Source organism: Grampus griseus (assembly GCF_964374135.1).
Source record: "Grampus griseus genome assembly, chromosome: 4".
Lineage (NCBI taxonomy): Eukaryota > Metazoa > Chordata > Mammalia > Artiodactyla > Delphinidae > Grampus > Grampus griseus.
The window spans coordinates 28,882,986-28,895,498 of record NC_138997.1 but is presented as its reverse complement, the minus strand read 5'-3'; the positions used below and the strand labels follow the sequence as shown (position 1 = coordinate 28,895,498).

Here is a 12,513-nt window from a genome sequence, read left to right as displayed (position 1 = left end):
TGATTAAAAAGACTGAAGGCATTGCCGAGCACATTCTCTGGGACCTGCTCCACTGTGCCACCACCTACCTACTCTCTGGCAGCAGCAGCTCCATTTTTATGAGTATGCAAGGAAGGAAAATGCACAAGAAGCCACTTCTGCTAAGAACTTTTTAAAAAAGACTTGAAAACAAGCAGAAAAATCTATACAGTACTCTCAACTAGATTCATTTAAAAGGGCATTTAGGGCTGAGAAAGTACATTTGATAATCATTAACATGCCAGCTTTTCACATTTTTAGTAAGGAAGTTAAGTCAAAGTGTCCTACATTAAATTTCTTACTATTTCTACAAAACTTAGAATTTAAAGAGAATGTTAAGTGCTATACTAAAATTGTGAAGTTTTGTTCAGAAATAGGCAATTCTCAAAAACATGTAGCAAAAATAGTTCTCTTAATGCTACTTAATAGAACTACTTAATAGTCCCAACTTCATTTTGGTTTTTCATAAAAGGAAGCATTTGAACAGAATCTAGCAGATATACTTGCGTAGTGAGTTGACTTTCTCGAATGCATCTTGGAAAACAGCACTACGATTCAATTTTTAAGTGGCCTACTGCAGGGGTCAGAAACATTTTCTGTAAAGGGCCAGAGAGTCATTTTAGCCTTTGTGGGTCATATGGTCTTTGTCACAACTACTCAGCTCTGCTGTTGTAGCATGAAAACAGCCATAGACCAAATGGAAACAAATGAGCATGGCTGTGTTCCAATAAAACTTTATTGAGAAAAACAGGCGTTGGGCCAAATGTGGTCACAGGCAAATAAATCCCTGGTCTACAAGAACTTTCTTAGGAAAGCTTTTCCTCCAATATCATTCTTACGCTTTTAAATGCTTAGAACAGAATAAACCCCAGGGTATGGTTGTTATAAAGCAGTGGTTCTCTGTCCTTGGCTGTACATTAGAATTACGAGGGAAGATTTGAAAAATTCTATTGCCAGGCTGCACCGCAGATTAAAGAATTCTTGCGTGTAGGGCCCAGGCATCAATATTTTTTTAAGCTCCACAGAAGGTCTAATGTGTAGCTAAGGTTGAGAACCTCTGTGGAGGAAGTTTCTGGCAGTAATCGTAATTAATCGTCCAGCTATCTTAATTTAAGTTCCCTCTATCACTCATCCAGTAATCTAGCCATTGTGAGTTATCAATAGCCCAAGAACAATGTTCTCTTTGTAAGAAAAGGAAAGAAGCAACTCATTACAGTTTACTGAATGCCTACTTTGTGCCAAGTCCTAAAATGAGTACTTTTATATCTTATGAATTAGGTATTATCATCATCTCCATCGATCTGTGAAGAAACCAAAGCTTAGAGAGGTTATATAACTTGCCCAAATGCCACAGCAAATGTGGATTCAGAATTTAAACCCAGGTCTGACTGCAGAGTCCAGGCTATTTGGCTAATCTCACACTATGACCTCCTCAAGAAGTCTTGTACCCTATACCAGACTCACTGATCAAAATATTCACTGGGGTATATTTAGAATATGCTTTCAGAGTACATAACTATTATCACATTCTTATAATTTAGTCAAATAATATATAAGTCGATAAATAAATACACAGCCTTTCCTCACATAAAGCAATCTTAAGAAAAATTTTTCTTTAAAAAGATGACCTCTGAAATGTACCAAAGATTTTTTTAAAAATCAGTATTCTAGATATTACTTGTAAATAGATTTGCCTCATTATCATTTTTGTGGTGTTTTTTAAAAAATATCAGAAATATCAGTTCCATTAATTAGAAGGAAAACCAGTATAAATTAGGCATCCATTTAAAAATAGAAGCTTTATCACTTTAATATTGGATTTGTGATAATTTACTTTGAAATACTTCAGTATTAGTAATGAGACATGAACAATTAATCTGAATCAGCACCTAAGGGTTAGTAACGTACAAAGTATTCTTATCTGTAGCCATACCTTACACTTGGTTTCATTTGGTAAAATCAGTGGTGCTTGAGACTTGTTCATAGTGGTGAACAGCAGTAAAGAGAACCCACTGTCTGTGCATGTACATGGTTTGAGATGGTAGCCAGCTCAAGTCCATGAAAGTTTAATAGGGAAGAACAAACCTGACTCCATACTGGATGTTTCTTTTACTTTAACCTTTATATTCTATTGCTTTTGCTACAAGTTAATAACTAAAAGAATGTTGCTTATAGCCTGAAATATACAGGACAGCCCATTCTCAAGGCTCTGATCTTTAAAGATATAACATTTTCCCATTCATATAGAGATAAGAAGTTGCAGAACAGAGAATAACATTTGTCTTGTTGGAGGGTGAGAGGAACATTGTGACCTGAACTACCTGGACAGCTGCAAGAACAAAGGATTCTGGCACCAAGAAGTTTTTGCCAACCAACCACAGCTCCTCCTCTAGTAGTATAAAAGAAGCCTGAATTCTAACTCAGGTAAGATGGTTCTTTGGGACACTAGTCCTCCATCTTCTCGGTCTGCTGGCTTTCCCAATAAAGTCTCTATTCCTTGCCTCAACAACTCCTCTCTCAATTTATTAGCCTGTCATGTGGTGAGCAGTACGAGCTTGGACCCAGTAACAAAAGGAGCTGTATGGAACCTGCTGACTTTGGTTTTCTGTTCCTCTGAGTATCGCTGCCACCTCAGTTGACTACATGGCCTGCCAAAACCAGCACAGAATCTCATCACATCCCTATGAGTGAGACTTTCAAGCACTGGATTTTGCTTACTGGATTACAGGATTTTTCAGCAACAGGTGGTATGGCCACACCTACCTGCTAAACATGTCTACATGATTTCAGTGTGAGGTACCACCAATTTCTAGGATGCCTGCATGGTGGGGGAGGTGGTGCCTGTCTCTTCAGTGCCAACAATGGAGGCTATCACTGTCTGTCACTGGCACAGGCCAGCTCACTACCACGACCTCTAAGTATTATGGCCATCCAATTTTCTAATGCGTGACCGAGAAGAAGGTCAAATTACCCACTTTCACGAATAAGGGGGCGTTTAAGAGAAACACATATGCTGCTTATATTCAAATAAAGTCTTTACAGTTGATCCAATTTATACACTGATTTGCTTGGCAAACTCTCCCTCCACCCCCATAAAAAAGGGCTTCCACCCAGGTGAACCATTTACCCACCAAATGCTTCTTCTTTTTTTTTTTTTTTTTTTTGCGGTACGCAGGCCTCTCACCGCTGTGGCCTCTTCCGTTGCGGAGCACAGGCTCCGGACGCGCAGGCTCAGCGGCCATGGCTCACGGGCCCAGCCGCTCCGCAGCATGTGGGATCTTCCCGGACCGGGGCACGAACCCGTGTCCCCTGCATCGGCAGGCGGACTCCCAACCACTGCGCCACCAGGGAAGCCCCCAAATGCTTCTTTTTTACTTAACAACTACAATGTACAAATCACTGTCCTCAAACAGAATCTGAGAGTCATTGTGATGATTTATTTTGTTAGGGCACTGAAGTCTTCAAAACTGCTTAGTCCCTCTTTTGCTTTTGTTTCTGTCAACAAAATCAATTATGTTCAGAGGTGAAGTCACCACCCAGCATTTCTGAGGTAATAAAGGAGGTATATAAGTCATCAGTCTCTTCGTACTGAAGACCAGTAACTAGTTTTAAATACCAAAGAAAAGCCAAAGCTCCAGGGAAAAGCGAAAATGTTGAAGGTCAGAAGCTACCGTGGATTTACATTCCACAGCTCCGAAAAGAAGTTTTGAGTTCAGAAGGTCAAAGAGTTACATTTTAGCTCTGCCAATCAGTATGAGATACTACCAGCCCTTCCATCACACTTCACAAATCTAGAAAATCTTTCACCACCAGCAGACCCAGGAGACATTCATCAGACAAAAATATCAGCACATCAGACAGTTTATAATCTCAAGATGTTGGATAATGTTCCAAATGTACTTTTTTCTTTCTTCTTTCAACCAACAAGAATGCTCACAGTAGACAGCCCCTGGGCATACACTTCAGCATCAAAACAGGAGACATTTCATCCCCCAGTGTCCACAGATGTGCCCCTGACTCTGAAGCCTTGAGTTACTACAGCCTTGAAAGTTTTAAACTGGGACATGGATGATGAATTAAATTTCAGGGAAATGCTTTCTTCATCCATCTGGCAGCTGATGACACATTTAGTACTCTTCATTGCCTATCTGTCCCAAAGAAAATGCTGTGATTTACTCACAGTAAATATTCCTGAAGGGAAGGTTATCAGCTAGATCGAAGGGACTCAGAGGAACTTGGGCAGAGGAAACAGGAGATCACGGGCTGAGGTCAAGGAGAAAATGGAGGGTCAGGAAGATGGGGGATTAAGAGAAGAAAACAACAGTGGTGGTAGGATTCTAGGATTTGCAGGGGAGAGAAAACAATGCACGGGGGGTGATGGGTCTGGAGAACAAAAGGACTGGAAGGAGAACAAAGCAATGAAATTGATGGGGAGAGAGACTTTTGTGGTGCTCAAAAGGGAGAATGGACAGAAAGCTATTGAGGGAGCAGAGGCAGCCTAGGAAAGAAACTCTGGGTGAGATGAAAGCAGAGAGAAGAGGAGTGGGAGCCAGCCTCCAGGATGGTCCCCATGAGCCTCGTCTCCTGATGTCCATGCCCTCACGTAGTCTCTCCCCACGCTTAACCGGGCTGACATCTGTGACTACTGAGCTATGATGGAAATGATGGTGTCTGACTTGCGAGGCTGGGTCATAGAAAGGGGAACTTCTGCACGGCACTCTCTTTCAGACCACTCACTCTGGGGAAATGCAGTCGCCACATTCTGAGGATCCTGAAGCCAATTTACGGAGGGGTCCACATGGTGAGGAACTGAGGCCTCCTGCCAAGAGCCGGTACAACTTGCCACCAAGTGAGTGAGTCACCTTGGGAGGGGATCGTCCGCTCCCAGTCAAGCTTCGGGCGACTGAAGCCCTGGTATACATATTGACTACAACCTCTTGGAAGATCTTAAGCTGCTCCTGAATTCCTGACCCACAAGAACTGTGGGGGAAAATAATTTTTTATTGTTGTTTTAAGCTGCTAAATTTGGGGACAGCTTGTTACTAACAGAATTACCTCTAGATTACTAATAGGGTTGGAACATGTAGAGAGGGCAGGAAAACAAAGACGAAGGGTAAAGCTGGGAGGGAAAGTCATAACAGAAAAGCAGAGAAGGTAATAAGAGAGGAGAGGAGTCTGACTTCTCTCACTTTCTCTTTCCTTCTCCTACACTAAGGTATATCATTTTTTTTTTTCCTAAGTGAAACTTCCCTCATGTGAAAACTGAACCTGGAAACCCCAATGCTTACTGTAATACAAATAGAATATAAAAGAATAACAATAGAATAATAGATTAACAAAGCTATTCTTGGTCCTTTCTTTATATTTAATCAGTTAATCTCAACCCTGTGCAGTAGGTCCTAGGAATCCCCTTTTTTACAGATAACGGTGATGTGAGTTGCCCAAGGCCACACAGCTAGTGAGTAGCCAAGATGAAACCCAGACACTCGGGTTTCCGAGCTCACACCCCGAACCACTGCACCATCTTGTGTCCATCTCAGAGCAGGGGCCTCTGGGCTTCTCCCTTCTCTGAGCCCCTCTTTCTATGTAACTAGTGGGTGCCATCTCTGCCTTCAGCCTCTGGCCTAAAGAGGTCCCTTATCTTAACTGGGACAGACTGGAACATTCACAGAAAATTTTAATAAGCAAGGAGAATAAAAGGAAACTAAACAAGAGTTCTTCCTGACACGGGCCTAGTACAACCTGGCATGAGCTGGCCTTACCTCAAGGCCTTTGGCTCCCCGTCTGCCTGGCTTGGTGGGTAGTCTGGTCCACAGTGGTGGAAACAGCTGCAAAAACACCTCCTCCCCACGTGACTATCACCACGAGTGGTCCTGTCTTTTAGAAAAGCCGGATTCCCCAAACTTGTACAAAAGCAAAGCCAACTTCTCATACCTAGGCACTAGGTTCTAGGGAAGAAGCCCAGTGAGTAGCCCTAGCAACTCATTTTACTAATTTTTGGTCTGACTACGTAGTGCCAGTCATCTGTATAACAGACTTGCCCTGCTTTCTCACTGTGCCTTTGGGAGCTAGTAGTGGTTATGAGCGTGCACTCTGCATGCAAATCCCAGTCACGCCAGTGTGCTCACAATGTGGCCTCCATCTCAGGTCCACTATGGAACATTATCCCAGGTCGAGGTACCCATGCACCTGCTGGGGCAGGACTACACAGTCTGTTTCCAACCTGTGCCAGTCTTGACCATACCCAGCTCCATTGCTGGCTTCCAAAAAAACCCAAACAAACAAACCAACCAACCCAATAACCCTAACCCACTGTGAACTTGGTCATTTTACTAAAGCTGACCCACTAAAGTAAAACTGCTGGTCACACAGTGTAACCACTTCACTTGAAAAGAATCCCCATTAGATACGATGAACAATCCCTTAACCAAGCCTCCCAGGAAGAGCTGCCAACAGGAGTTCTTCTCTGTCTTCCTCGCCCTTCCTCTGGCCTCTCCCCCTCCCCTACCCCAGGATCACCTCTCCCTTTTCCCAACCCTCCCCTCTCCTTATTCCTTTCCCAGTCTCACAACCTGTTTTTCTTCAGAGCATTTGTGTGTATCTAAACCCAGGCACTCACCCTCCTAAAAGGCCTACACAGCACAGCTTTTCCAAGGGGTACCTGTGTTGGGGTCACTGGAGCAGGCCCACCAGGGATGGGGGAAAGTCAAAAGTTAGAGACGGAGACTGTGAAAGGGTCAGAGATCCCAACTGGCCACTGGGACCTAGAGCCACTCACTTCATATCTCTGCACCTCAGATTCTTTTTTTTTTTTTAGGTCAAGGTGAGTTTATCGTCCCAATAGCATAACCTAACTGCATCCGAAACCATCTCAAATCCGTCTTTAAGCTAGTCAGGAAAACAGGTTATTATTTTTAAAAATCACTTAACACTGAACAGACAGGCCCTCTTAAAAGGCAGCTGACTACACCATGTCACTGTCATGACCAGTACAGTGTTTTTTTCATACTTCCTAAAAAGCTGCTGTGAATACTGATCATACTACTTTGGCATATACTCAAATGCTGGCCACCTCACACCCACCTCTTACAGAGTACACGGTGAGAGAACAACATTGACTTCATAGGGCATCACACTCGTTTTAAAGCAAAAAAAAATTAAAATAATAATAAAAGAAAGTCCAAGATGAGAAACTGTAACAGAGGGAGAGATCTGAGTGCACCTCAGATTCTCCATCTATACAATGAAGACAAACGAAAAGATCTGAGGCCACTTCCAGTTTCCATATTCTATGGTTTTGGGTAACTGTCTAGCAAAACCAAAGAGTTATAATTGAGGGACAACGAACTCTCAGTTGTCCTAACATCTTTTGGTTTTAGGTTTAAAGAACCTTAATTACTTGGTCGCCACACTATTTCTTTTTTTTTTTAATTTTCTTTTATTTATTTTTTTATACAGCAGGTTCTTATTAGTCATCCATTTTATACCCATCAGTGTATACACGTCAATCCCAATCTCCCAATTCATCACACCACCACCTCCACCCGCCTCTGCTTTCCCCCCTCGGTGTCCATACGTTTGTTCTCTACATCTGTGTCTCTATTTCTGCCCTGCCACACTATTTCTTAACACCCCACCTTGCAAAAAAACATTCCCAATTTGAGGAAAGCTTTGCTGCTTCTCCTGCCTTTGGTCCAGCCCCTTAGAGAGCTTGACCTTCTATGAACAGGTATAAATGCGGCAGAGTTGTCTTCTTCACAAGAGTCCTATCGAGAAAACAATGAGGGCTTTTTGTGGAGGAGGGGGAGCTGCTCCTGAATTCCTGTCTTCTTCAAGGAGCAAACAAAAACAACGCTCTGGGTCAGAGATTAAACATCACAATATCACTATTTCCATTTTCAGTTCTTTCAGTGTCTCCACCCAAACACAAAATGGTTCCCGGAAACTGGCACAAAGGGGGGAAAAACTGTGACAGGATATCAAATTCTGCTTACCTTTGACTTAATTTTGCTTAATTCCCTAGTAAGTAAAACCCAGATAGTAGAGAAAAAAAAACCATCTGCCAGAAACTGTGTCCTGGGATACAGAGTGATGTGGGTGCCAACTCCTGCATACGTTGTCCTGGCTTGGGTTGCTTGCTTTTGTCAATTCCCTGATTCTCTGGAAAAACACTATACCCAAAGCCATGAAAGTATCTAAGTAGGATAAATAGTGGTAAAGGGTTCCTGCCCATGAAAAACAGCTCTCCATTGTCAGACGTCTCCTCTTAAATGATCTTAATAAGCTATTTTAAATGAAGGGGAAGGAAAAAGCATAGCACTAACACATGGTAATTATCTGTAATTCTCCATTTGTAATGTCACTGAATAGAGAAAATAATGCAAACGTGGACAGATGCTGACTAGAGCTCTACAATGACATCGAAATTACGGTATTTTGTACAGTGACGAGAACAACTAAGCTGCAGTATTTCAAAGGCAGGTTTTCATTCCAAGGACAATACACACCATGGACTGTGGGGAGCTGTGATGAGATGAAATGTCCACAAAGTACGACCCCTGGGAACAGGCAGGGGTTAGAGGTTCTTAGCTTTGTGTCCAAACAGCTGATGGGTGTGGCAGAGACTTGTTTAGCTGCGAATATTTAATGTAAGATTCAGTGATTCTCCGTCAGTTTTAAAGTGAGAGGAAGAGAAATAGACTCCCCAGCTTCCGAGACAGATTTTTGGGCAACTTAAAAGAACTCTAATCTTAGCACTCTAGAAGTTATCTAAGGTCAAACATCCTTATTTTACAGATGATCAAAAGAAAACTCAAGAGGAGGTCTCACAGCTGTTAGCCAAGCCCCAGGTGTGGTAGAGGAGAAAGGAAGGGGTGGGAGGTCATGGAAGAACCACTACTCTTTATCTGACTGGTAATCTCATCTTTACTCTTGACCAGGAATCAGCATTTCCCTAACCTTCTTCATTTATTTCTGCATCAGTAAGTGATCCTTGAGCACTTACCATGTGCCATGGAACTGTGTGTGCTAAATGTTGGGGTTACTCTAATAATTAAGATACACCTAGTGCAGTGAGAACAATTTTATCTAATGTCTCTGCAATAATACAACTTATTAGCATGTTTTAAAAATCCCATGCCTCTTCACTCCAGACTTCGCATCTGTGGGTGATCTCCTGCAAGTCTGTGCGCATACATGAAGGAATGGGTCTGGACTCAGAGCATTAAGCAGCACCAACTGAGCCAGTGGCAACAACAAAAAAGGACAATCTTGGGCTGAGAGCTGAAGATGGACTGGGAAGAAAGATGGGAGACCAGGTTACCAATGGATAACAAAAAAAGGGGGAAATGGCCAAGACCCTGGGTAAGGTACCTTCTGGGATGGTCGCACGCAGTCCTAGGTCAAGGATCAGAGCAGCCCTGCCTACAGCAACAGCCTGAGGGAGAAATACAAGTGACCTTTGCAGGTGGATCACTGCAAAGCTTAGGTTAGGTCTGCCCTAGGTTGACAATTACCAGCACTTGGAACAACTTGCTTTAGTTTTAACAAAGGATGAAACAACTGGAACTGGAAAAGAGGTGAATCAACTTGATCTTTAACTCTAGTTCTCCTGAAAGTTACCCGTATTAAAAAGAGAGCATCTCCAATCTATTCTGGAGAAAATAAGTTGGGAAAGAAAAGCTGAAAATAATTACATGAGTGATTTTTAACGGATATAACTTTTTTGGGGGAGTTGACATTTCAGAATTCCATTGAGGGACTTCCCTGGTGGTCCAGCAGTAAAGAATCCACCTTACAACGCAGGGGACGTGGGTTCGATCCCTGGTCAGGGAACTAAGATCCCACATGCTGTGGGGCAACTAAGCCCGCGTGTCACAACTACACAGCCCATGCGCCCTGGAGCCTGTGCGCCACAACTAGAAAAGAGAAGCCCGTGCACCCCGCATGCCACAACTAAGACCCAACACAGCCAAAAATAAATAAAAATAAGTAAATAATAAATAAATCTTAAAAAAAAATTCCACTGAAATCATATTATACACTGACCTAAGCCAATTTAGCACTTCAGAAAATGGCCGGTTCTTTTGATAAATATAAGGAACTTCCAGTACGTAGAGGTTACTGAGAGCTTACGTGTTCCCAGTCCCAAACTGACTATTCGTCTCAGTCCAAATTCTGCCAACATACATAAGCAAGCAGGCACAAAAACAGACAATCTGATCTGTCTTTTCCAGAAGAAACTTCTCCTTTTGAAGTCAGGCACTCAGACAAGAACCATGCAGTTCACTCTGAGGTAGATACAACATCCTCAGGACAGGACAAGCACACCTGAGTGTCAGGTGGAGAACAGAGCCCCGCAGGCAGTGAGGACCCGCAGGCCCACCGCCCTGACGGCCCAGCAGGTTCCCACCCCACATTCACCAGGCATGCTGGGGCTTTTACCTTTCACTTTATCAGTGAAAAATGTTTTTCAGCATCCTTAAAGTAAAGAAAACCACTTGGACGATATCTGAAGTGTTGGGGCAACCAACTTTCAAGAATGTATTCCTAACGAAGGTCCTTCCGATGTTAAACACTCCAAGAGAATGAAAGTTAATACGCGTGTACATCATGGCGCTGTGTACACTTCCATCTTCCTAAAGTGCATTACCATACAGACAATGTGACTGTTTCTACAAAAGGACACTTTCAATCTTTAAGAAAATTCATGTACTGCTTTTTTACCGGGCAAATTTCCTCTTATAAACTTAAATTATTGAGGGTTACTCAATCAAATTAAACTTGTGGAAATCCTGCAAATTTGGTTTTGCTCATCATTCATTCTTCTCCTTCTCTATTAGATAAAATGCCTATTAAACCAACTGCTTAATCATGTTAAGTTACTGTTTATATTTTTAGGACACCACAGTCGAAACCTAAGATTTATTCCTAAGTTCTTCACCAAAATGAACATATTTTTCTTGTGTTACTAACTTGTGTATATAAGTATTATGCTAGAATTTCACTCTGTTTTAGACTTTCACACAGTCAAATTATGTTAACGGTATTAAAATCATGATTTTAAATGACATTTTAAAAAAGAATCATGGTGTTCTCCAAGGCTTTGCCATTGTAAATCATTTTGATAATAATAGGAAAACTGCTATTTATTTATACAAAACCACATTATGTTCAACCCTAACCACAACTTTATATTCCCATTTAAGAGATGGGAACACTTTAGCTCAGAAGAGTTAAATGAATTGGCCCAAATTACAAGATGAAAAAGGACACAAGATTCAAAGCCAGGTCTTCCTGGCTCCAAATCCTAAACTCTTTCCTTTATGATGTGTTACCGCACCCAAGCCCCTGAACAAGTTAACTAAACTATGCACCTCAAAATACCAAAATCACACAAATATGCCATATATCCTATTTCATACCTTTAATCCTCTGAAACTTCCTGGGCTAGTTGGAGAGGAACTGGAGGATTTCGTAGATTTAGGAGTGGAAAGCTGGCTGCTGGGAGTCCCATTAACTGATCACGAGACAACAAAGGAGACAAAGGTCATTAAAACCCAGAACCACCAGATTGTGTAAAAACACTAAGCATATGCCCAGTATAGCTCCAATGGAGCTTCAATTCATTCAAAGCTCAAAGCAGACGGTAACTCAGCAAAAAGCAAAAATAATGTGTCTTACTGCATTACAGACAAAGTATCAGACAAATAAGCAGTGAAACTAGAATTATTTTCAATAAGTTTTCCAACAGTGACATAAACAAATATATAAAACGTTATGGAGTTAGAGATGTGAGCAACAACTTGTCCATATATCCTGCCTGCCATCAAGGGTAGAGAAATGCATGGCTGTTATATTTGTAATGGTCTACTCTGAAGGTTGTCCTATAACTAATCCAATATCCAGTGTCTTAGTATACACCAACCTGAATAACCAAGACGTTCTTGTGGCACTCCCAAATCAATTCCACCATGATTCTAACACATTTTCTAAGTATATCCTTAATGGAAAAAGAAAATTACTGGTCATTTTCCTTGTAATACCTACTTATTTGTTTGAAAGCCAATTTCTTATTATCTAGACGAGTTATTTCTAATTCCTTCCATTTTCTTGTCTTCTCAACTTAATTTCCCCATTATTTAGCAAGTCTTGGTGGTTTTTTGTACACCCTCCTCCAAACTTCCATACACTTCCTACGTTGAAAGCTCAATTTAGAGACTCGGTAGGGAAGAGTATGGGCACGGCTGTTTCAAGGGGAGGGTTAGTTTGCAGATTTTATACTTATACAATGCTAGTCACACATCTCAGTATTACTCAGGCTTATTCCTAATTATACCAATGGGATCCACTTTGGCTGTAATTTCACAAAACTATCAGTTAACATCTGGTATTGGTATATATATATATATATATATATATATATATATATTTTTTTTTTTTTTTCCCCTCTTCTAAGGAGTGCTTTAACCCCTTTTATCATTAATCTTCAATGCT

The 12,513-nt window shown here is 41.6% G+C and overlaps 1 protein-coding gene across 1 annotated transcript in view; it reads right to left on the bottom strand.

Moving 5' to 3' along the window:
- The window catches only part of DCLK2 (doublecortin like kinase 2), a gene marked incomplete at both ends in the record, with an annotated part of 155,332 nt that overhangs the window by 40,102 nt on the left and 102,717 nt on the right, over positions 1-12,513 (bottom strand). The window contains one exon of the mRNA XM_082653239.1: positions 11,442-11,536. Coding sequence (XP_082509365.1) covers positions 11,442-11,536 — 95 coding nt within the window. The remainder of the gene's footprint in view (positions 1-11,441; positions 11,537-12,513) is intronic.